Genomic DNA, 24,878 nt, shown 5'->3' with positions numbered 1-24,878 from the left:
GCCTTGGGGCGCAGCCTCACGCCCCCCCATCCTCTGCTCAGTGAGGGCGTCCCTGTCCCGGGGGTGGGGTCGCCCGAGAAGAAGCCTTCAGTTAGAACCTCTGGTGCTGCAGAGGCGGCAGCCTGGTGGCCTTCGGGGCGGACCGCTGGTTCCCACAGGGAGGAGGGAACTCTCTGACCTTCCACACCTCCTTCTTTCAAAGTCAAGCTCAAAGCGAGTTTTATCGTGAGCCCCTGTAGGGCCTGAGTGGCCGAGTGCCTCCTTCAGACCAGGGCACTGCTTCTCAGGTCTTGAAGATGAGCCGTCCTGAGCTCACTGAGCCCCGACTCAGGCTGTAGCTCTTCATTCTCGCCCGCCCACGAGCCCCTCGGCCCTGACACAGGCGCCCCTGTTCGTAAACCTTGCACGGCTCCCCTCCGCCAGTCCAAACCGTGACGCAGGGTGCCAAGGGCCCTGTGCCTGGGCCCGTGCCACTGCGTGGAGCCCACGCCCGGCCATGCTGAGCCGCTCGCCAGTCCCTGCCCGCATCTGTGTTCCCAGCTCCTGCACGCTCAGCACGCCTGCCTGCCGCCTCCCTCCGTCACGCGCCCGGTCGACCAAGACTCGCTGCGTGTCTGCCACGTGCCGGGCACTGTGCTAGGAGCCACGTCAGCAACGGACACGACAGACGAACACCCTGGCCTGGAGGATCTTACGTTCAAGTGGCGGAAGACAGGCCAGGAAACGCGTGTGTGGGACCCGCAGTGAGCCAGGCGATGACGAACGCTGCGGGGAGAAGCGAGGTGACCGAGGAGGCTGCTGCCTGCGGGCGGGGCTGGCGTGCTGGCCGGGGCAGACCTCCCTGCAGGGGCGGCGCGAGAGCAGAGCCCTGCAGGAGGCAGGGAGTGTCCCAGGCGGCGGCTGGTGGCCCGCGTGTTCAGGGAAAGGCGAGGAGGCGGGGGGAGGGGGGGGCGGAGGTGCCGGGAAGGGAGTGGGGGAAACGCACGTGGGCCCTGGGGTCACTGCGGGGACACTGGCTTCGAGATCGGAGCCTGGGGGCTCCGACCAGAGGAGGGACACACATCGCACACTGTGGCAAACCACTGTGGCCTCCGGCTGTTGGGGACAAACTGTAAGGGGCCTGGGGGGAAGAGGCACCGGATGGGAAAGGACTGCAGGTGTCCGGGCGAGAGACAAGAGAGGCTCACGCCAGAGTCACGGCCGGGCTGGCTGGCGGGTTAGACGTGGGGGCAGCGGGGCGGCGGGACTCAAGGAGCAGAGACGGAGACGGCCCTGACGGCGTGGGCCTGGGCTGAAGCTGCCGCCTGTCAGGTTGGTGGACGCGGCAGGGCGCGGCGAGGCTGGCCGCGAGGACCCCTCCTCTGTGGGGCGGACGGCAGCCAGGCTCTCGGCCCCGGAAGGAGCACGGCCTCCTCCTGGCAGCCTTCCTCAGGCCAAGCTAAAAGGACCTAGCCCACCGTGTGCTGGCCCTTCCTTCCCTCCGCCCCCCATCACCCACCCCCCACTCCTGCGCACCAGCTGCCCGTGTCCACGTGCCAGTCCCTTGTGTGACCCGAGGCCGGTTCATTTATGTCACCTGGAAACGCTCGCACACAGTAGGCACTCAATGCTTTCAGTAACACGCTGCAGAGACCTGCAGCACCTGGATGTTTTCCTAATCGTCTAACAACTCAAAAACGTTTTTCAAAACACCTACAAACGATGCTTGGCACTCACGAAATGTTGGGTGGTGATCGCTCCATCTGAAGGGTGCTATCTGGAGACGCCGACCTGCCCCCAATCAATCAACCCCAGCCAGCCTCCGATCGATCCCAACCGGCCCCCAGTCGATCTCGACCTGCCCCCGATCAATCGATCCCGACCTGCCCCCAATCGATTGATCCTGACCAGCCCCTGATCGATCGAGGGCTCGCACGGCCAGGACCCGCCTGTGGAAAGGCGGGCGAGGGGGCGGGCTCACCTTGCTGGACCTCACATCCCAGGCTTTGATTTCAGAGCTGAAGCCTCCGCACACAAAAAGGCTCGGGTCTTTCGGGTGAAATTTCAACGTCGTGACTCTAAAGGTACTTTGACCGCTGAATAGCTGGGTCCCTACAACACAGAAAGAGAAGGGAGGGTTAGAAAACACTAGGACCACAAAACAAACATCTCAAAACGGAGACGCCACGTGGAAGGGCTGTGTGGACCTACACAGCCCGCCGGGGCCGAGGCGGCCAGCGGAGGCTTTCCGGAAACACGGCGGCCGCCGCGGCTCCACTCCAAGGCCATCCCACCCTGACGAGCTGACCCCACCCCCGGATTAAACCTGAGGGCCGGGTCCACGAATGCCCCAGTGTGCTCCGTGGACCAGCTTGAGCCCCACGACCTCTCCAAACCCGGTTTAAGCGGAAACTGCCAGGGACCAGGGACCGGGGAGGCGGGGAGGCGGGGAGGAGGGGCGGGGGGGGGGTGTAAGATGGGGAGGCAGAGAGGCGGGGAGGCGGGGCGGCGTCTCCACGGCTCCAGTGGACGCAGTAGCGTCCTCCCCGGGGAGTCTGGAGGTCAAACGCCAGGTGCTCCTAGGTGACTCTTTCTAATCAGCCGTCTCACAATCACACCCCTAGAAGAACCCACGAATGCTGTGCTACAGAGCCTGGCAGGTGGGGGTGGCACGATGCTCTGGGTAACAAACGAGGGTGTGGCATCGCGGCAGCCCGAGCCCGAGGACGCTCGGGAGGCGTGGACCACCGGGGTCTCGCTGGTCTGCAGGACGCGAGGCGGCCCTCCCCGCATCCGTCACGAACCTGCCGTCAGGCCCTTCTGTGCACTGCGCCCACAGACACACGGCGTGGACGACGGCTGGTCTGCCGCCGGGATCTCTGAGAGGCGAGCGACGCGGCCGGTCGGACTCGGGGCCCTGAGCCTGGTCTGTCGGCTGCAGAGCCACCTCGCGTCCCCGGGCCCTGGGTGTCGTCTCGTGTCCAGTTCGACCCACCGAGACTGCAGGCGGAGCCGGGCCGGCCACGGGAGCCGTGCTCGCCGCCCAGAGCCTGGGTGCTGCCCTGCACCTGTCCCCAGGGCCGGGCCACCGGGCCGAGTCCCTGCTCACACACCAGGCGTGGCACCTGCCGCCCACCACGCCAGCCAGGGCTCTCCCGGCTCACGAGGGGCACCCTTCGCTGCCTCTGGCCCCCAGAGGCTCCTCCACCGGACCAAGGCCGCGGGCAGTGACGGACGCAAGAAGCTGGTGGCCGAGAGGGAGGCCGTGCGACCCCAGCATCTGAAGCAGCATTTCCTCTTACGGGAACCCAGGAAGCGCACTTGCTCATTCAATCCGGAAAGCACTTCCCGGAGGCCGCCCCGCCCCGCGGTCAGGACGCCCCGCGTGCACACGCTTCGTTCAGCCTTCGCCGGCTCCCCGGCTCCCCGGACAAGGACCCGAACACCATCGATCGGCAGGTACCCTTGAGAGTCACAGCGGAGCCTTCATACACCCAATGTGCCTGGATCCGGGGTCCCCGAGCGTGTCTGACAGCACGGCCCGTCGATGAGGAACCCGCGTGCGCCCTGCCGGCACACGGACGTTTGCTGGCGGCTACACCCAGAGTGGAACAGACACCCAGAGCGGAACGTGTTCAGCATGACCAGTATTTACAGGTAGATCTTAATCTGCCATTTACTAAGAGTAGCAACAAACCTCTCTGAAATCGAATCAAGTCAAATGTCATAATGCTGTTAATGAGAGCAATGAGACTGGCTATGCTTCCGTATTTTTCAAACATAGGGAACTTTTTGTGATTCGGCGATTTGAAAGTAGCCCAGGTACGGCGTGAGTTTATTCACTGAAGTCTGTCCAAGCCACGAAGTCCCTCCCAGAGAGAGACACGCAGACCCCTGGGAAGGAGGCCTCCCCCCCGCCCGGCTGGCGAACCCCCGCACTGCTGCAAAGCCTGGTGTGGACGTGTGGCTCATGAAGCTCGCGTCCCCCGCTGCCCTGTAACGGCTCCCGCAGCCCATCACAGGATCACGGCACGCTCACGTTATTAACAACGCCATTCCAAACCCACTGAAGTTTCCATTTAAAGGATTTTAAAGTAGATTAGAATAACACTGCTCCCAAGTTAAGGGTGCAGATATTAGAGTTTTTAATAGGTGGCACATTTATATCGTGTCTGGCAACAAAAAGTACAGAACGATGGGAATAATTAAAAACGGCTGTTTTCAAATGTTCGTTCCATAGAACAAATTTTTTGGAAAGCAGCTGGTCTCCTGCTCCCCGTTAAAGCGTACCCATTACCTTAATGAACAAGCATGCCGCTGTTTTTCTAGGATCTTCTAGGGACCTATGATTGGCAGTCACCTGTCATCGGAGAAAATTTAGGAAACGCTTGACTTTTTGCTGAACAAGCCCCTTAACTACTTTGCAACAAAATGCAGCGCACTATGTTCTCATGGTCAGCCCATGTCGTCACGTCACCGTGACATCATATCACGTCACCCATGTGACATGGCCGCGCCACGTCACAGCACCCTAAGGTGAGGAGGCGGCACACAACCGCCTGACTGTCCAGCCCGCGGGCGGCGGTTGAGGCGAGTAAGGCCCTCCGCCAGGCGGGACGCGGAGAAGCCGTTCAAGACTGGAATGGGAAACAGCCCCCTGCGGCAAGGCGGCCCGGGCTCGTCCTGACACCTGTTCCCGGATCGCGAGAGCAGTAAATAGGGATCGATGTGGGGAAAGACCGGGCAGACTGCCCCGACGTGAAATGAGTTGCTCCGCGGCCGTAAAATCACTTCCTAACTCATAGTGATATCGCGGTTGTAATATTGTTTCTCTGATTAACAAAAATTCTAAAAAAGCACCAGACAGATGAGACTCGTGGAGGTCTGGGCTGTATGTCCCTCCCACTGGATCAACAGAGAAGCAACCCGCTCAAGTAAGCCAAGTACGCCTCCGGGGGGATCAGTCTGACCGGGAAGCCTGGCACCCGCGAGCCGACTCTTCTTTCCTGAAACCCGTCAGGGACCCGAGCTTTCCCTCGCCTTGAAGCTACCGTGGGGGGGGTCAGGACCCAGCCATAGTCTACAGCCACGCCGCCCTGAACGTGCCCGATTCCGCCCGATCTCGGAAGCTAAGCAGGGTTGGGCCTGGTTTGTACTTGGATGGGAGACCACCCAGCAAGACCAGGTGCTGTAGGGTTTTCAAAAGGAAGGAAGGAAGGAAGGGAAGGAGGGAGGGAGGGAGGAAGTTAGGAAGGAAGTTAGGAAGTAAGGAAAGAAGGAAGGACGGATGGACGGACGGACGGACAGACCTGGCCGCGATGTGCCCAGCTAGCCAGTCCTCGTCCCTCCCCAGGGAGGGCGGGGCAGAGGGCTGCCCCCCACGTGGTGGGTGTGTGCTCCCCACATCAGCGTCAGGACTTGCTTGGAGCAGCGCCCTGGAGCCGGGGAGGGGCTCAGACCTGCAGCATAGGCCTCAGGATGCTTGCTCCAGTCAAGGGGCTGGGGGACCTCCGGGGGCGCCGAGGGCGGGCCGGCGTCAGGTCCCCGGGATGGAAGGGCAGGGCACAGCCTTGCTGCAGCCCCACACGCCCGGAGGCCCCGGGGGCCAGGCCTTTCCCATGGAGCTGACGGCGCCTACTGCGACTCCTTGCTCATTTGGAATTCGCTGCCAATCCTTACGTCCAACAGGAAAAACAAACTATCTGCCTGGAGAAAATGTTCTCCCTGTTTCTTGGACCATAGCATTTAACATATGCTTATTTCAGAAATGACAGTCAATTTGCCACGGTTTTCAAAAAGTGCAGCGATAGTCTTGCCAACAATGGGGAAAGAAGATGAGAGGAAAAGTGGAAATTGTGTTGCTAAAAGATGATGATTGAACTTTTTATGGTAAAAAAAAAAATGTATTTCTGAATATGTTATTCTCCCTCAACCCCCTAAGGAGACTGAGAGAATCTATATCATTTAAGAACTAAAATTTTCCAGTTGGAAGACAAGCTGGAGTTGATATCTTTCTCCTGTTTTTACTTATTACAACTAGGCCTTTACTATACCTTTTTGTAAAGGGTCCCGAACTACGAGGTGCTAGACTTTTTTAATAAGCACCCAGATCCCCGGTGGGGACACCGAGGGGGGACCTCGGGGCGAGACGCGCTCAGCAAGCAGGAGCCCAGCCGCTGCCGTCCGCCTGTCCCCGGCAGCAGGTCGCGCGGCCAGCGGAGGGGCCGAGCATCGCACCGACCCGGGCGCCGGCCCAGCTCTGTCCCTCCCGGAGGGGCCTCGGGCAGGTCCCTGCACTGCGGCCTCACCGACCCCGTGAACGCAGATGCCGGGGCGGGGGGTGCATGCTACGGGCGCACAGAGCGTCCGTGGTGGACGGCAAACCAGAGGGAGCGGTTACAGTCTGGAAAAATCAAACCCGAAATGACCGACTTCGTCCTCGGTCACATGAGAAGCTGAAGCCAGGGGCTGCGAGTCTGGACGTTGGGGACCTTGAGGGATCAGCGACTTCGGGTTTCGGTCGCGAGGCCAGGGGAACGCGCCTCGTTGAAGAGCTGTGGGTAAAGGCCGGAAACCCTTCGCCAGGAACGGCCTCGCGCGCGAACGTCGGCCACACGGCAGGTCCTTCCTCGCCACGTCCGTGCCCACGCCCCCTTTCCTAAGTCGGGAAGCCCGCGTGTCACACCCTCGCCTGGGGACGCTGTTGCAGACACAAAGGCTGGTCGCTGTGTCACCTTTAACCTTGAGACCATCTAACTTGTTTACATGTTTTAGAAAATTCTATCATGCACTGTATGCTTATAGGAAATTGAGTTTTAAAAATATTTAATCCATTAACACTGACTGTATTGATCCTATTATAATGAACTCCACCAGTATAAGCACCGTTCAGATCCTCTTGGAGTTAGAAAAAAATCACTCCTTTTTCTCCTTGAATCAATAATGGCACAAATAAACCGTACGCCAACATTAAAACAAAAGCCCCCGTAAAACAGACCGCAGAGAGGTAACCTGTGCTCTAGACGCTGTTGCTACCGCCGGGGCCCCCACCGCCGTGGCGACGCTGGGCAGGCAGGTCCTCAGAGCTGCCCCTCCCGCTGTCCCCAAGGTGACCGCCCTCGCAAGCTGGGACAGCGCTGCCCGGCTGCCCTACCGCCTATCCCGGGGGGCCTGCCAGCCCGCAGGGCTCCCGCTGTCCCACTCGGCCTGTCGGGCGAAGTCACACACGGTCCCTGAGAGAGAGAAGGGAAGTGGCCGCCTTCCTGGCCAGGCACCGCTGGGCCTGCCTGGGGCTCACCCGTGTCCCGCCAGGCCCTACCGTGGCAGGTGTCAGTACCCCACTTCGCAGCGGGGGAATGGCGGCCCCGCGAGGTGAGGGTCAGTGCAGTCGGCCCTGCGGGGACAGAGCTCGCTGCACCCCGCGAGCCGTGCATGACCTTTCCTTCTCCTGGGCGCCTTGGCACGCCCACGGGCTCGCGGGCACGTGGCGGAGACGCTGCCGGCTCGCGGTGACTGAGCCTGCGTTCCCGGCCAGGCGGCATATGACTCATGTCGCTGAAATCAATATCGTTACACTCATCCTCTGGGAAGTATTCAGCCAGCTGCAAATTTAACCATCCTGACTCAAAGCTAACGAGGAAAGGAGCTCACCAACTTTCAAACCAAACGCCCCACATCAGAAGCAGGGCCGTGCGGGCCTGCGGGGTGGCGCCCTGGAGGGCCGGGCAGATCGGAGGTGCCCGTGCCCGCATGGACCCGAGGTGGGGGTGCAGCCTGCAGCCCCCTGTGTGGAGTCAGGACGACGACACCCACCTTAAGAGGCTGTGAGTCGCTGGAGAGGAGACGGCGTGGTCCCCACAAACGACAGTCCCGCAAGCAGGGGCCGCAGCGGCGGGGAGGGGAGCAGCCGCCGCGGTGGCTCCTCCACGTCAGGATGATTAACCGCCGCTGCTGCCAATCACCTGGACGGGGGCGAACTACCCCAAATGTTTTCTAAAGAACAACTTTCCAACTTGCAAACAAGGCGTGTCGCAAAGGTTTACCCCGCGTCGGTTTTCTGAGACCCGGAACCCGGGCCCGGGGCAGCAGACACGCTGTGACCGCGTCTGGGCTCAGACTGTCTCACCCGCTTACCTGAAGGGGCCGAACCGCAGTGCCATCGCGACTGAACTCACGCAGGTGAGACACCGTCCCTGCGACCATGGCAGAGAATGAAATGCTGCCCGGACGGGAACCGCCCCGTGTTTCCCCGCGGGGATGGGGCTGGGGGCGCTTAGCTGGAAGACGGGGGTGGGACAGACGGGCAGACACGCAGAAGGCCTCTGGCACGTCCCCGGGGCTGAGCCGCGGGCAGCGAGGGCGGCTCACTGCGGCTGAGGAACGTCGGGCTTCCCATCTGTGACTCGGGTCGGCGTCTCCCCCCGAAGCTGCACGGCAAGGGGGGGGAGGAGGCTGGGGCTGGACAGAAAGACCTCCAAGGGCAAGAGGAAGCGCGAGTCCGGGCCGAGCAGGCCGCGGCCCAGGAGAACAGACGCGGTCACAGGGGGCCGGGGGAGGCCGGGGGAGGCTGGGAGGGGCCGGGGGAGGCCGGGGGAGGCCGGGAGGGGCCGGGAGAGGCCAGCTGAGGGGCCAGGGGGCCGGGACGACAGGGGACGTGGGAGCCTGTGGCGTCCCGCCTGCCTCAGTGCGGGAGGACGGCCCGGCGGGCAGCTGCTCCCTGGGCGAGGAGGCGCTGCAGCGGCGGCAGCTCAGACCTCGCTGGGCCACGAGACCCTGAGACCCTCGGGGCCTCCGCGTCTGGGCGCGGGGGGGGGGGGGCGAAACCGCCAGGACCGAGGGGGTGCGCACGCACACCTCGCTACGCGTCCGGAGCAAGGTGCGCGGGCAGCCGGCACTCGCTGTGTCCCTGCCTCCGGGTCTCCAGAGGCACCTGGAGGTTGCCTAGCCGAGTCCCGCTGAGGTGTGCTGGGGGGCGCTCAGTCGCAGGGCCAGAAAGCTGAGAACGAAGAAGCCCGGGCCCCTCCAGGCCCCAGCGGGGCCAGCACCCCTCTCGGGCCTAGCCCAGAAGGGAGCACCTTCCGAGGGCCCTCCTCCGACGTCCCGGGAGCCCCTGGCTCTCCGCCACGGTTTTAATTCGGATGCTGCTCACCCGCCCTGGGCCCAGCCTTCGAAACCGCCAGGGCTGGCGTTTCTCCCGCTGCAGCGGCGCTGTCGAAGCCAGAGGAGCATCCTGCAGCTGGCCGGTCACTTAATCAGAGGGATCACTCAGGATCCTTGTGGGTGCACTTCCCCCCTGCACACAGAGGCCTGACTTATCCTCTGCAGGGGCCGAGAGCCAAGTGGGCTCCCCAGGAGTCAGCTTAAGCAAACTGTCCACAGCAGGAAAACAGACGCGGCGAGGCCACCGAGCGTGGACAGGCAAAGCCTCCGCCGGGCACACGGGCTGGAGCCGGATCCCAGCTCTGCGGTCGCGGGCTGCGTGGCCTCAAGCAACTCACCAAACACGCTGCGCCTCAGCGTCTGGGTCGATGAACCGGGGATTAAAACACGCCCCTCACAGGCTACTGGGCAGACTGAACACGGAGTAAGCAAAGGGCCTGACATCCATTGCATTTCGGCCTGACACGGGCCGGGCAGTGTGCCGGGGGCCAGGGCGGCGCAGCCCGAGGCCTGGCCCGTGGCGGACACTCAGCCAACGTGCCACCCCGCTTCCTTGTGGCAGCGTTCCTGCGCTGGGGGCCCGGCAGCAGCTAGGGAGGGACCAGAAGCCATGTCTGGGAAAATGAGAGAGATGGTCGCCTATGGGTCCAGGCCCAGGTGGCCACGTGTCCACGAACCACGACCCCCGCCGGAAGACACAGGGACACCTAGAGCAGGAGCCAGCAAAGGGCTGGGGACAGCAAGGCTGCAGGCAGTGGGGTCCGAGTAAAGAAGCCGCCCACCCCAAACCAAAGGCACGTGCCGTCCCATCGCGAGGAGGAAGCTGCTACCCCACTGCCGGGCCATTTTGTCATGGAGAAGTGAACCCTGGAGTTGCTGGGAGAACCCTGAAATGACGACTCCCCGCCAGTGTGGCCCCAGACCCATGCATGGTACCAAGAGCCACACTAGCGAGCCGGCCCAGGAGAACCCGGGGGGCTTTCGGAACTGAGCTCCAAGGGATGCCCCACAAAAGGAGACGACCCAGCACCCTCAGGACACTCGGCAGGAACAGGCCATTATTTTCCACTTTTTGAAGGGCCTTGTGGGCCATGACAGAGGAAGAGGCCCCTGGCTGAGGGCCCCCCGTGTGCGGGCCTTGTGCAGAGCGCCTCAGCAGCCCCGCCGGCCCCTCTGCCAGGCGCGGAGGCGGACGGGGCACGCGGCTCGGGGGTGGGGGGGCCACACCTGCCCTCCGTGCGTCCCCATCACGGTGCACACCCAGCACCCTGGGGCTGGGCCAGGCGGCACCGCGCACACGTCCTGGCCGGGCGGGGCGCGCGTCGGGACAGCTGACCACGCACAGGAAGGGCAGGGCCCTGGGGGCTCCGGGCAGGGCGAGGACAGCCTCTGCTGCCTCGGGGCCCTGAGCAGCCAGCTCGGGGCGACGGCCTGGGGGGCTGGACTCTGAAGGAAACCGGCACTGTGGGGAGCTGAAGGGCTCCCCTGCGATTCTGAGGAGACTGGCCGAGCTCCCGCACGGGAGGCCGACTCGCAAAGCAGGCGACACGCAGGCCCTGGCAGTCGGCCGGCGTCCCCCGAGGCCCCCGCAGCCCGGCGCACCTGAGACGCTTGGTCGGTGAGACTGCAGACGGAAATGGCGGCATCCAAAATAATTAATCTGCGAGCGGCTTTTATTCACGTGTTGATTCATGGCTGCTCTATGAGCCAACGGCCCGTCAGGACTATAAATTAACGAGATAAACTGTTGCTGGCCCTCCATATCTCGGGCTGGGCATTGATGCTGTAGAATCCACAGATTTTTAACTGTATTGATTGAGGACTCCGGGATAAATGGCCTTGGCGCCAAAGTCCCATTAACGACAATGGGCACCGAGTGACTAATCCCCAAAGCACCGTGGTGAGGACGCCCGCCCTGCACTGCCGGCTCCTGGCAGGGAGTTCTAATTAGACCGAAGTGGAAAAGCCGCATCGCCGAGGGCGGAAGGCGCAGGCCGAGGAGAGGGACAGCCGGCTCGGGGACGACGGAGGGGGCGGCGGACGAGGCCGGGCCCCACGGGCTGCTCAGGCCTGCCCGGCCGCTGCTGAAGGAGCACCCCGCTCAGCCCGGGGGGGCGCGGGGACAGCACCCCGCACAGCCTGGGGGGGCGCGGGGACAGCACCCCGCTCATCCCGGGGGGGCGCGGGGACAGCACCCCGCTCAGCCTGGGGGCGGGCGCGGGGACAGCACCCCGCTCAGCCTGGGGGGGAGGAGACGCGGGGACAAGACTCAGACACAGCTGGAGCTGCCGCCCCAACCTTGGTGGCCCCCGATGGGGTTCGCCATCAGCAAGGGCCAGCCTCAGCTCTGTCTCGTCCAGGAGCCCTGGCCAGACGCCGGACACACAGAGACCACCGGGACAGGCCCCATCTTCCAGGAGTTCCCATGTAGCCGGGGAGATGGACGTGGAACCCAACAGGTCCCTCGGCAGGAGGGGCCCCGTCTAGGGCCGGAGGGCTTCCCCCAGGGTGAGGTCTGACCCCCTCAGCCTTGCCCCCCAAGGGACAAAGGGCGTCTGACGAGCTCAGCACTGCGGCCCCAGCACCAGGCCCTGCACACGGTGAATGCTCAGTGGTCCGTGGGCGGCACCCACCGCCTCCCCGACTGATGGCAAAGCTCCGGGTAGGGCCACGCCTGCCCCCTGCCCTCCGACAACCTCAGGGCACGCGCCGGGGGCCCGGACACCTGTCCTCCGGCCCAGCTCCACCACCACCCCCAGCGGCCCCCGCCCTCCTCCGGTTCTCCACCTGCCTCAGCCACACCTAACCGGCCGCCAACCGGGGGACCTGCCCAGAGCGCTAATCCAGCCCCGGTTCTCTCCTGCTCCTAGCTGGGGCGGCCCCCTACTGCCACCTGCTGTGGCAGTCCCCACCTCGTCAGGCAGGAGGGCCCCGAATGTCCAAAAGCTTCGGAACGCCCACCACACACTCGCACGCACTCAAACTGCGGTGTCTGCTCAGCACCTGCCGACGGTCGCCAGATCACGACAGGAGGCCGCAGGAACCCGCCGTCTCCAGACGAACGTGCTCTCACGGCCTCGCGCGACATCGCCAGCATGAGCAAAGCTCTCCTTCCCTCCAGGGGCCGGCCGGCGGGCAGCACGGGGGCCCACGGGCACTCGTGACCCTGGAGTGGGGGGCGGTGCATGCAAACGGGGTTCTGGAAGCACCAGCCTCGAAGGGGACTAAACGAGACCCCGCGTGTACGTCGGCAGAAGAGGCTTGGCACGTGGTGGGTACTCGGTGACAGCACCTGCTGCTGTCATCGCCGACCCAGCTGTCGCCGTCACCAAGCGGCACCACACTCCCTGAGCCCTGGCTGCCCGTCAGCCCCGTGCGGCAAACGGCAAGGCCACCGATGCTGAGGGAGACGCGTCGTCGGGAAGAACACGGCCATGGCCCGGCCCTGCGCAGCGGGCTCGGGACCCGCGGTTACGCCTGCGGCCCTGACGCCCACAGGACACGCACCCCGGGGAGACCCCGGGCAAGGGCCTCGCCCCTGCGAGCCGCAGCCCCCTCACCTGTAAAATGGGGGCCGCGGCGGCTGCGACGTGGCGTGTGCAAAGCCCGAGGCGCAGCGCCGGCCGCTGGCACGGCCATCGGTCCTGTCACCTCCCCTCTGGGAGCACGCGGGAGCTCAGGCGGAGGAGCTGCAGGGCCGCCCCCCAGAGCCCGGGGGACGAGGACACCCGAGGCGGGAGATGAACCCCACGCTCACCCCGAACCAGGCGCCGCCCCCCCTCCCGCGTCTCCTCCAGGGAGGCGCCCAGCAGCCCGACCCGCAGTTGCCACCCTGCTCGCCAGGCCCCGGCATCGCCACTGCCGGCCAGGCGGGCGGGGGCTGCCGGGGTTCGGGGGATGGCCCAGTGGCCGGCGTGCGCCCTGGCCTCCCTCCTGGCCTGGCAGTGGCACCCAGCAGAGGAGTGACCCGGGAAGAGGCCAGGGAGGAGGGGCCGGTGGCCTGGGAGTCGGGCAGAGGTCTGACCCCAGCTCCTCCGCACGCCGGGCTCTGTCCTCACCTGGAACCACAGGCAGGAACCGCTCGGGGCTGCAGCCGGGCCGGGGGCAAGCGGTGCCCGCTGCACGGAGTGCCCGGGCACGGACAGACCCCCCCGCTGACGGCCTCCCTCCTCCCTGCTCGTCCAGGGCCCCTCGGGTTGGCCCGGCGTGGGCACGAAGGCAGAGCCACACGCGGGCCTCGCGAGCTGGAATCGTTCCTCGCGGCCTTTCCACGGTCATGAATTGACAGGAATTCTAAACCAATTCTGACCAGAGGACACTGTGATAAAGCTAAATCTATTTCAGTACAAATTACATGTCAGAAATTGATTGAAAAGCCACCTCTCCCCCCCGCCCCACCTCCTGGGGCCGAGACAACCTCGGGGCTCTGTCCTCTGGGCATGCCGGCACAGGCCCACACATGCCCTCTGCGGAGGCGCGGGGTTCCAGGGCCTTCCTGAGGCCCCTCGCCGCCCTGAGACCAGATGCAGAGCCCTCAGAGCAGCTCCCCCCGGGAGCGCCGACTAAGCCCCAGCTCCGCAGAAGGGGCGCGTGGGGTGACGACACAGAGGAACACACCTGTTTCCAGGTCGGTCAGGTGCAGGGCACAGTCAAAGCCGCCGCTGAGGACGCGCTGGCCGCAGGGGGACCACCGGGCGGCCCGCACCGCCTCGCTGTGCAGGGCGTAGGTCTGCAGGCAGCTCCCCGAGTCCACAGCGTCCCACACCTACGAGGCAAACACAGCGCCAGACATCAGACATGGGGGTGCTGATCTCCGGGGCTCGGCTCGGGCCCTCTGCACAGAGGACAGGGTCTCGCCGTGGAACTGGGTTCCTTCGTGTCACCATCGAAACACGACCCAGATGTTAAACTCTTCCTTGTGGAAATGCAAAGGCCTCGTAGAGAGACTGGGGAGGCGAGGGGGAACTTTCCCCAGAGACTTCCCTGGGGTTTGGGGGCCATAAGGAAACAATACGTCCTGTGTCTCACCCACACCCGCAGTTCAGCCCACCTGGCCTGCATCTCAGCATCTGTCCTCTGAGACGGGACCGTCTCAGCCCTGCAGTGGGCACTGCACCTGGCCAGGCTCTCTCCACAGGTCCTGCTTTAAGACTAAGATCCAAAAAGAAAGTGCTGCACCCGAGCTTATAACCAGGCAAAGAGTGGACGTCCGCCCACGAGGCGGGCTGTCCTTTCTTCCACGGGGGAGGCCACTGCTGCGCGTCCCCACCCTGGTTTTCCATCAGGGAATGCGCCCCGTGTACATGGGAGCGCTGGGTCCAGCTTGTCGCCGGCCCTCCCAGGAAACGCCCCCCCATCCCCACGCAGTCCGGGGAAGAGGCCGGAAAGCACGCAGTTGGCCCAGGGCCTGGCACGCGGAGGTGCCCAGCGGTGCTGGTCTAGACAGAGCGGAGAGAAGGCCCAGCGTCCGAGGCGGGCCGGCAGGGGGCCAAGGAGAAACCTGGAGTCTGCAACAGGTGGCTAGACAGGTGGCTAAGAGGTGGGAGGAACCGGGAAGAGGCGAGGCCGGAAGCTGGGGGAGCGACCGACTGGACCCCGCTGGGCCCCCGCGCTGCAGAGCTGGGACCAGGCCCCCGACTCCGCAGGCTGAGTGCTGGGTACACAGGTGTGTTATGTTACTTTCTGTACTTCTCATTATGTTTAAAAGAATTCCATAATTTATAATGTCAATGAAGAGGATGGAGAAGGAAAAAAAGGAAGGGAGAGGAGACATGGAGGAAGGAGGGACGAGAAGGCTGGGAGAGGAAGAAAAGCAAGCGAGGGGATGGGGAGCCAGGAGAGGAGAAAACAGGGCGGAAGGGGCTGAGGGGAGGGGGGGCGGGAGGGGAGGGGAGGAGGAGGGGGGAGAGGAGGGGAGAGGGGAGAGGGGAAGGAGGAGGAGGAAAAGGAGGAGGAGGAGGAGGAGGAGGAGGAGGAAGGGCAGACCGCAGCAGAAATCGAAGATGGAAGGAAGGGCCCCCGCCCTCTGGGGATGATGCTAAGAGCAGCAAACTGAAGTCCCAGGACTTGGCCAGGCGGGGGTGGGGGTGGGCACCTCCTGCACCCCCGATGGAACCGAGCTTGAGCAAGGCCATCGGTCCGTACCCTGCCGGATAGCTGCCCTCTGAAGGGAACAACGCAGCCTCGCCTTCCCAGGATGATACATGCACAACGTGCCAGCGTCTAGGCGGCCCTGTCGGCCACCTCTCGGAGCCACCCTGGGGACAGGAGGAGCATCTCTGCTAGTCGCTTCCGCCGCCTGGGTTGAATGCTGACTGTCAGGTCGCACGGATTACCTCCCCAGTGCCACAGCAGCCGGAAGTGTCTGCCTTTTTGCAATTAAGTAATTAGAGACCCCAACCCGCCTTCATGGGATTGAGGGGCCGAGTCTTCTGTCAAACGTTCTAGGACGACTCGAGGCATTAATGTGAGGCGCCCTGTGTCAACAGTCAGCTGTGGAAGGAGCCTGACGCCTCATCTGGGGCTCCTCCGCATTCGCTGTGGCTTCCGTGACCTGGCTGCTGAGACTCGGCCCCACCAGGGGTTCCTTGCGGTCTCTTAAGACCTATTTTTAGCCGCGGGTTCAGCCACGGGTTCAGCCACGGGTTCAGCCACAGGTCATGTTCTGTAGGCCTGCCTGCCTGCCTTTTGTTTCTGAGTATAAAAACAAATACAATCTTTTGATAAAATAGTCAAATTATATAGACGTGCAAAAAACAAAATGCGGTAGGAATCAACTACTGAGCCTGCTGTTTCTCTGATTACACTGGAAATAAGTCTGTTCTGGGGAAAGAAAAAAACTGTCAAAAAATAGAAACACAAAGCAGTAAAGAATAGTCATCCCTAATCCCACCACCTGGAGAGCTGGAGATGATGGCCGTCAGACTTCTGAGTGAACCTCTGCCTCCCACCTGGGCCCACTCGACCTGCCTCGGGGACCCTCCTGGCTCAGCCCGGGATCCTGGCCTCCTCGCGACCCCTCGACACCCCTCCTACCCCAGAGAGCACTGTCAGGCGCACACGGGGCAGCCAGTGCCCGGGGCTTCGCCAGGCCACCTGCCAGCCAAAGCTCTGGGGCTCTTCAGCTCGCTGTGTTCTCAGGGACTGCGCCGAATCTACGTACCCACCTGGGGAGATGTCTTCACAGTACTGAGTCTTCTGATGCACAAACAGGGTGCATCTCTCTTGTCATTTAGATATTCTTTGATTTCTCTAAGCAAGAGTCTGTAGATTTTTGATGAAAAATGTTGCATATCTTTGGTCAAACTTATCTCTATTTCATATTTTGACATTACTGTAATAGTATTTTAAAATTTTTCATTTCAGGTTCTTCATTTCTAGAATGTTAAAATACAATTAATTTTTGTATATTGACCTTAAGATTCCGAAACCTTCTTAAACAGTTCGAGAAGTTTTTATGTAGATTTAGTAGAATTTTCTATGTAGACAATCGTGTTGCCCGCAAATAAAGACAGCTTTGCTTTCTCCTCTCCAATCCAGACACCTGCTACGTCTTTCTCTCGCCTTACTGCACTGGCCGGACTCTGCACTAAATGCTGAACGGACAGGTGTGAGGGACATGCTTGCCAGGTTTCTGATCTTATGGGGAAAACAGTCAGCTTTCACACAGTTAAGTACGATGCTAAAGCTAATGTTTTCATGAATGCCCCTGATCAGTGTGAGAAAATTCTCTTCTGTTTCTAGTTGGCTGAAAGTTTTTATCAGGAATGAATGCTGGATATTTCAAAGGCTCTTTCTGAATCTCTTGAGATGGTTATATGGTTCTTCTCTTATAGCTCATTAATATGCTGACTTACACAGATAGGTTTTCAAATATTAAGCCTTGCATTCTTGAAACAGATTCTACTGGATTACAATAGAAAATAATATAATCTAATATTAATAGCATAATGAATAAGTAAATAGATAAGTAAAGAATCTTCCAGACCCGCATAGATGACTTTCTTCATGTTTACATGATATTCCCCCTTTACACCTGTCTGTCTCCAAATCTCCCCTTTTTATTAAGACACCAGTCATTCTGGTTTAGGGTCCATCTTAACATCCTCGTTTTAACTCGATTATCTCTTTAATGACCCTCTCTCCAAATAAGACACATTCTGAGGCACTAGGGGTTAGGACTTCAAAATATAAATCTTGAGAAAGACACAATTCAACCCATAACAAATTGGTGTTATTTTTTCCTTAAATGTTTGGTACAATTCACTAGCAAAGTCATTTGAGCCTAGAGTTTCCTTTGTGGGGAAGTTTTTAACTATAAATTCCATTGCTTTAATAGACAGGGGGCTTTGCAGGTTATCTATTTCTTCATGAGCGAGCTTTTGTTGTTTGGGTCTTTCGAGGGATATATCCACATCATCTAAGTTGTAGAAGTGATCAGCATAAAGCTGTTTATGACATTCGTACCCTTTTAATATCTTTAGATAGTACGCTCCTTCCTAATATCAGTAATTTATATCTTTTCTCTTTTATTCCTGATGAGTGGCTAAAGGTTTATCACTTTTATTTATCTCAAAGAACTAGTTTTGGGTTCACTGATTTCTCTCTACTGCTCATCTGTTTTCTATTTTAATTACTTCTGCTCTTATCTTTACCTCTTTTCTTTTGCTTCTTTTGGGTTGAATTTGCTCTTCTTTTTGTGTGTTTTAGAGCAGAAGCTGAGATCATTGACTTGAAATTCTCTTTATTAATACAGGCATTCGGTGCTATAAATTATTGAGAACTGAGAAACATGTGAGAGCCGCTCCAGCTACATTCCACGCATTTTCATTCACATTCAGAGTGTTTTCTAATACCCCTATCAAGTTTTTTCCTTGACCCCATGGGTTACTTGAAGTGTACTGTTTAGTTTCCGAATATTTGGGAATCTTCCAGATACCAATTATTGATTTTTAATTTAGCCCTACCATCATTAAAGAACATACTTTGGATGATTTCAGTCCTTTCGAATGTAATGAGACTTGCTTTGCAGCCTGGAGTGTGGTCCGTCTTGGTAAACATTCCATGTCCACTTGAAAAGAAGGCGTTTTCCACCGTTGTTACACAGCGAGCGTTCTATAAATGTCAATGAGGCCAGGTTGGATGATAGTGTTGTTCAAATCTTCTGTGCCTTTACTGATTTTCTGTCTACTTGATCTATTAATTACTGAGAAAAGGGTGTTGAAACCTCCAGCTCTAATTGTGAATTTGATTATTTCTCCACCCGGTTCTATCAAGTTTGCTTGATGTATTTTAAAGCTCTTTCATTGGGTGTGTAAATGTTTATGCACCTGATGTCCACGTACGTAATGTTATGCAGCTGATGCTGTCCTTCAATAAACTGACCCCTTTACCATTACAAGGTCACTCTCTTGATCCCTGCCAACATCTTCTGCTCTGAAATCTACTTTATCTGATATTAACATGGCTACTCTTTTTTTTTTTTTTTACTATTAATTTTTTTTCCCCCATTTTTTTACATTTAATCCTTTGGGTCTTTATATTTAAAGTAGGTTTCTGGTAGGCATTATATATTTGGTCTTGCCTTTTTATGCAACTGAACATTCTTTATCTTTTTAATGGGTGTATAGACCATTGTATCTATTATTAATATGGTTTAGGTTTAAATTTGCTATTTGTTTTCCATTTATGTCCTCTGTTCCTCATTCCCTCTTTCTTATTTATTTATTTATTTATTGCCTTCTTTTGGATTATCTTTCATTATTTCATTTTATCTCCCAGTGTTATGTCACCGACCGTGACTCTGTCTTATCACTAGTGGGTTTACGGTTGGCAGCATACACCTGCGTCTTATCACATCTACCGTCAAGTAATACTAGCAACTGCCTTGTAAGAACCATAACAATATACACCATTTCCCCATCTCAGCTTTCATGCATTGTTATCATAGATTTTATACCCACGAATGTTATAAACTCCACAAAACACTTATTATTTTTAAACAATCATTCCCATTTAAAGCGATTTTTAATAAGACCGAAAAATGTTTACATCGACTCGCATATTTATCATTCCTGGTGCTCCTCATGCCTCTGTACGGATGTAGATTTCTATCTGGTATCATTTTCCTTCTGTCTCAAGTTTTAATACTCCCTGTAGTGCAGGTCTGCTGGCAATGAATTTCTTCAGCTTTTAAATGTCTGAAGAAGTATTTCACTTTTCCTTTAAAAAGATATTTGCTAGGTATTAAATTTTAGGTTGACAGTGGTTTGTTTGTTTTTCTTTCGGTACTTTGTTGCTCTACTGTCTTCTGTTACTAAATAAAAATCCTGCTGCCATTCTTATCCTTGTTCCTCTGCGTGTAATTTGTCTTTTTCTACCCCTCTGGCTGCTTTTAAGACTTTTCTCTTTATCTTTGGTTATAAGAAATTCCATTATGATGTGCCTTGGTGCTTGGGGTTCACTGAGGGTCTTGGATCTGTGGGTTTCTCATTTCCTCAGATTTGGAAAACTTTCAGCCATTATTTCTTTAAGTAATTTTTCTGTTCTCTCTTCCTTTGAGGACTCCAATTTCATGCGTGCTGGTGAGCGTGAAGTGGTGTCACAGCTCACCGACAGTCTGCTCGTTTTCCCCCGAGCTTTTTACTCTCTGTATTCATCTCAGGTAGTTTCTGTAACTACGTGCTCAAATTTGCTAACCTTTCTTTTATAGTTTCTGATATACTGTTAATCTCATCTAGTACAATTTTATCTAAGCTTTTTTTTTTTTTCGCCACTAGAGTTCAATCTTTCTTCTATCTTCCATGTCTCTCCTTAACATACACACTCATACTTTTTCCAGCTATTTTGCACATACAGAGCATATTTATAACAGTTGGTTTCTTTATTTACTAATCACGTCATCAGTGCCATTTCTGGGTCTGTTCTCATGGACTTATTTTTCTTCTCGTCATGGTTCAAATTTTTCTACTTCTTCGCATGCTTTGTAATCTCTGGATGTGAGATACAGTGAATTTTACTTTGGTGGATGTTTTATAGTTTTGCATTTCTACATATACCCTTGAGATTTGTTCTGAGACATGGTTTAATTACTTGGAAACAGTTTGCTCCTTGTCAAGATAGTTTATAAGCGTTGATAAGGAGCAGAGCGGCATTTAGCATAGAGCTGTTTTACCCACTACTGACGCAATACCCCTCTGACCTAGGAGGAGTTCCCACTTGGCTTGAGAACATAAACTGTCCCCAACCCTGTGGGCTCTGGGAATGGTTCTCCTCGTTCCAAGTGCTTCTTTCCCCACCCTGGGGAGCTTCCTTGCCGCGGGGTTGGTATTCCACTAAGACGCTGAAGGAACCTCCTGTGATGTCTGGAGCTTTCTCTGTGCAGCCTGCCCTCCGGTAAGAATATTTTGAAGAGTGAGGGGACTGGAGTAGTCATTCTGTGGCTGTCACAGAGATGACAAGGAGGCCAGTGGCGATTTACTAACTGATATCATTTATTGCAGGCACGAACAAGGAGCCGGGGACAATCTGAGGAGATGAACTCGCCCACACTGCCCCCCGCCCCCGACCCCCGCCAGCTCCAGGAAAACTTGCTGAGAGCCTGGGAAGACTGCAGGGTTGCTACAATACAGGGTAGAGGAGTCTGAACCAACCTCACTCGAATCTCTAAGGGCAGCGTACCTCGGCTGATGTCTTCGTCATAAGAGGCTCACAGGAGCAGAAAGAATGACATCTAAGGCCGTATTTTCATTTTACACCATCCTCCTAAGGATGCCGCTGCCTAAGATGTTTTCTGTACCAAAGGATGCAAGGTCCCACCAAGTAAAGGTTGAGGAAAAACTCAGTCAGAATCTGTAAGTACATGAGCATTCATTATACAGAGAATTCCAAGAAATTATTCTCTCTACTCAATAAGGTCAGAATAAAGGGAAGGCATTTTAAATGTCAACAGAAGATGTAAAAGGGCAAAGAAGAGTTTTCTCAGAGTAAAAAGGATTAAGAGCAAGACACATCACAGAGGTTGCACAGAGAGCCGCAGGTCAGCGGGCCCACCCTCCTGCGGAGTGGCCACGACCCTCGTAGCTGGCGGGGTCCCCAGCAGGTGGCGCAGCCTGTCCGGTGGTGGGCGGTGCAGGGGCCAGAGACCCTTCAGACAGCATCATGACCCTGGACATTATTTGGAGACAAAATGCTGCCTCGCTTCCCACCTCCAGGGGACAGCAGCCACGCATTCGGCAGCGAGTACGCGTCAGGCATGCTTTTATGCCTTAGTAGGGATTAACTCAGTCCTCCCCGCAACCTAGGAGGCGGGTGGCATTATGCACGCCCGCTGACAGATGAGGAAACTGAAGCGCAGAGAGCTTACCTGCCCAGGGGCGCTGTGAGCGGTGGAGCCGGAATCAGACCCCGGCGGCCCTGCTGGAGCCCTGTGAGGAAGGCGACAGTGACGGCCTGCCCTCCGGGTAGACGGCAGGCTGCCGAAGGTCTGAGCACAGCGCAGTGCAGCAATGACCCGCGTCCTTCTGAAGGAAACGCGGGCTGCGGCTCGGGAGGCCAGGAAGACGCAGAGACGCCGTGGGGAGGGCGGGGGAGGGGGTCGCCAGGGCGCCGGAGGGCCGAGGACGCGCCAGCGCCCACCTGGAGAAGGGCCGCCAGGCCACCCACCCGGAGAAGGGCCGCCAGGCCCCTGGGGGGGCTGCAGCGGGCAGAGAGGTGGGGAAGGTGGGGCTCCGTGGGCGGTGGGGGCGCCGCGGCGACGGAAGCCAGGAGAACAGAACCTGGGCGCCCTCACGCCCTGGGCCACACCGCGGTGCCGCCTCCACGAGCAAAGGCGGCGCAGGGCGAGGGGACGCGCGCCGCCGGAGCCCTGAGCGGGGACGCGACGCTGGCCCGGAACCCACCCGCCTGCTCGCCCACGCGCGGGGCGGGGCTGCTCCCCGCAGGCCCGGGGGCTCCGAGAGCGCGCAGGCTGCCAACCTGATTCACGCCGCAGGCCCCGGGGGGGCGGGGTGGGCGCTGGTGTCCTGAGTGCCACCCGCAGCCCTGTCCCAGGGCGCGGCCTCCCGACAGCTTTTCCAGAGACCCAGAGACAGTCTCTCCTGCCCCAACCCGACAGCCAGCCGGGGCAGAGCCCCACAACAGAGGTGACCCCTCTCAGAAAGTGAGGCGCCTCGGGTCCTGCTGCCATGGCAACCGCCGCAGAGCCAGGCTGTCTCCGCTGGCCAAGGAGGCCTGCCGGGGCCACACCGGCAGCCGAAGGGTTCTCCCCAGCCCTCCCGGATAAGGTTCAGACGGGGTGATCATTCCATCCAGATTTCTCAATACGCATAAAAATGAGTGTCAGCCCCTCACCCTCAAAACTCTATCCAGAAACCCAGTGAGGAGGTCGTCTGGGGTTCTTCTGGCCATAAGGCCTTCCCCAGTGATGGGCTCAGTGGGGACCGTAAATGGAGCTGGTCCAGTGGGACAACGTTCAGCTGACGCGGGGCCCCTCGCCTGCCCCGCCTCACCTCTCACCTGCAGGGCACCTTCAAACTCGCCCTGCTCTTTGCAACCTCTGGCCTTACACATGCCCTTCCCTCTGCCTGAAACAGGTTCCTCCCTCTCCACCAGGCTGGCCCCTGCTCTTCCTTCCAGGCTCAGGGAAGATGCCCCTTCCTCCAGGAAGCCCTCCTGATGCCCCTGGGTTGGAATAAGGCCCCAGAGGACGCTCCCAGAGCACTGCATCCCTCCCCCCTGGGAAGGCCAGATGCAGCACAGGGTACCAATATGGTGGCCGTGTGACCTCCTTGTTCCTAAAGACGAGCCGAGTGGTCAGTGTGCTCAGGGCAGAGTGGGCCTCAGCACTGTGCAGCCGGAGGGACAGCTTGGTTTTTCCACTTCCGGTCATTACTCCTTTTCCCCATCGTTCTATCTATAACGGTTTTGACTAAGAAGAAACACGTGCATTTTACAATAACCCTGTCCACACTACGGGGGCCCCCATTTCCCTGGGGCCCCGCCTCCTGCCCTGCCAGCTGCTCACACAGGTGTGGAATCGTCACGGCCTCTGATGCGATGGGACTGAGACGTTTTGCAGATGAAGAGACAGGCTCTGGGTGTGAAGGAAGTCGCCCGAGGTCACACGCCGAGCTCGCAGCAGGCCCAGGACCCACGGCCAGAGCCCACGTGCTTCCCGCCAGGGCGCTTCTCCCCTGGGTGCCACGGCTATCGCCCCGGGTGAGGGAGACGGCGCTGGATCTAATGACTGTGCTCACACGAAGTGGCTGCCGTGAGCCTGCTGCCGTGCCTGCGCCGTATTTTTCTATGCACGCTTTGTTTTTCCTGAGATCCACAGAATATTCAATTTGGTATCCTACTTTCTTCTCTTAACATTTTCCAGTGTTCTTAAAAACTTCATTTTCAAAAGTACAATTACTCATCAATTCCGGAATTGCAGAGCACAGATACAGCAGGAGCCTTGAACTTGACCATTTTCCCCCGGTGCCAATAGCTATGTGCACACAGCGAGAGGATTTAACAGCCTGATTCAGCGCGGTGGGAAGGAGTAAATTGCTCGAGTCTGGGAAATACATTACCTCAATCTCACAAATGGTTTTTGAAAATCATTACGCCACAGAAATGTCATCCTGTAGGCCTGGCTCCTGCTGCCTCCCCTCCGCCCGACAGCACTCTATGTCACCGAATCGGAGCTCTCGAGTCTGGGGCAGTAGCGAGCTCAGCACCTCGGCCCAGGGCACCCCCGGAGGCCTCCTGAGAGACAAGCAGAATGTTCTCCCAGCCCGCCCTGACCTGCTCAGCTCAGGGACAGGAAAAGAGCCGCCGCACGTGACGGAACAGTCCCTGTCCCCACCTGGAGGTGTGCACACCCACGCCCAGCAGCGGTCCCCGCTCGGCTGCCCAGGGCGGCTGCGGACTCCCCCAAAAAGGCCTTCGTGACCTCCAGGTCAGCATCCAAAAATAAAGTCACATGAGTTGTGTGTGTGGGTCTCGAGTCTGCTTCTCAGAAACGGTCCCAAAGGCTATTTCTGAAAGGGCCAGCTAAGGACTAACCGATCGGTTTCCAGAAGCCTTCAATTCACTCAAAACTCCTCAGCACCCCAGCTCATGCCAGGTCAGGCGTTCTTCTGGGTTGAATATTCATCGTTCCCTAACAAACTGTACCTTGAATGCATTAGGTGGTGTTATAAATGGACCCCCTGAAATTTCCAATTGTCTTGAATTAGCCTGTATAATTACATTACTTCGACGAGCATGAAATTATGTTACCTATGAAAATAATATACATTTAACAAGGGATTCTGAAGGATTAAGAAGAGTTATATAATGGGATGATGATAATAAGTCTATAGGGCTTCAGTCAGTGATTTTCGTGGTCGCACAGCCTGTAATTTGCAGATGCTGTTGGCTGTGAGCATAATCGTCGAAATCCCCTTATCTGCACCTCTGCGGGCAGCACGGAGATCTGGGCGGTCGGGGGAGGCAGTCCGCCCCCGCCCCCGCCCGCCAGGGGTGCCGAGCGGGGCCTGCAGACCACGGAAAGCCCGTGTGTCCCGCGGTCTGTCCGTCCCACCCGCACCCCTGCTCGCGGCTTTCAGGTATGGTACGTGGCTTCCATTTTTTTTAAAAAAAAAAAAAAACAAGGAACAGAGTGCAACCGATGCTTAACCCCCAGGCTGTCTTTAGAGTCATTCCTTTCAAGTGTCGTGTTGTGTGCTGTGCGTTGTAATTTGCACATTTTT

The 24,878-nt window shown here is 58.1% G+C and overlaps 1 protein-coding gene and 1 pseudogene across 11 annotated transcripts in view; one reads left to right on the top strand and one right to left on the bottom strand.

Moving 5' to 3' along the window:
• WDR25 (WD repeat domain 25) overlaps positions 1-24,878 on the bottom strand; it is a 117,765-nt gene that overhangs the window by 34,805 nt on the left and 58,082 nt on the right. For all 11 annotated transcript variants that reach the window (XR_004956213.1, XR_004956212.1, XM_036238487.1 and 8 more), the window contains exons 3-4: positions 13,756-13,903; positions 1,961-2,091 (exon numbers count right to left, since the gene is read on the bottom strand). Coding sequence is in view for 9 of the 11 variants with exons in the window: in XM_036238487.1 (XP_036094380.1) it covers positions 1,961-2,091; positions 13,756-13,903 (279 nt within the window). In the remaining 2 variants the exon portion in view is untranslated. The remainder of the gene's footprint in view (positions 1-1,960; positions 2,092-13,755; positions 13,904-24,878) is intronic.
• LOC118601233 lies at positions 5,058-5,176 on the top strand (annotated as a pseudogene).

Source organism: Rousettus aegyptiacus, unplaced genomic scaffold (assembly GCF_014176215.1).
Source record: "Rousettus aegyptiacus isolate mRouAeg1 unplaced genomic scaffold, mRouAeg1.p scaffold_m13_p_3, whole genome shotgun sequence".
NCBI classification, from domain to species: Eukaryota; Metazoa; Chordata; class Mammalia; order Chiroptera; family Pteropodidae; genus Rousettus; species Rousettus aegyptiacus.
The sequence above is the reverse complement of the archived record's forward strand: the minus strand, read 5'-3'. Positions and strand labels throughout refer to the sequence as shown.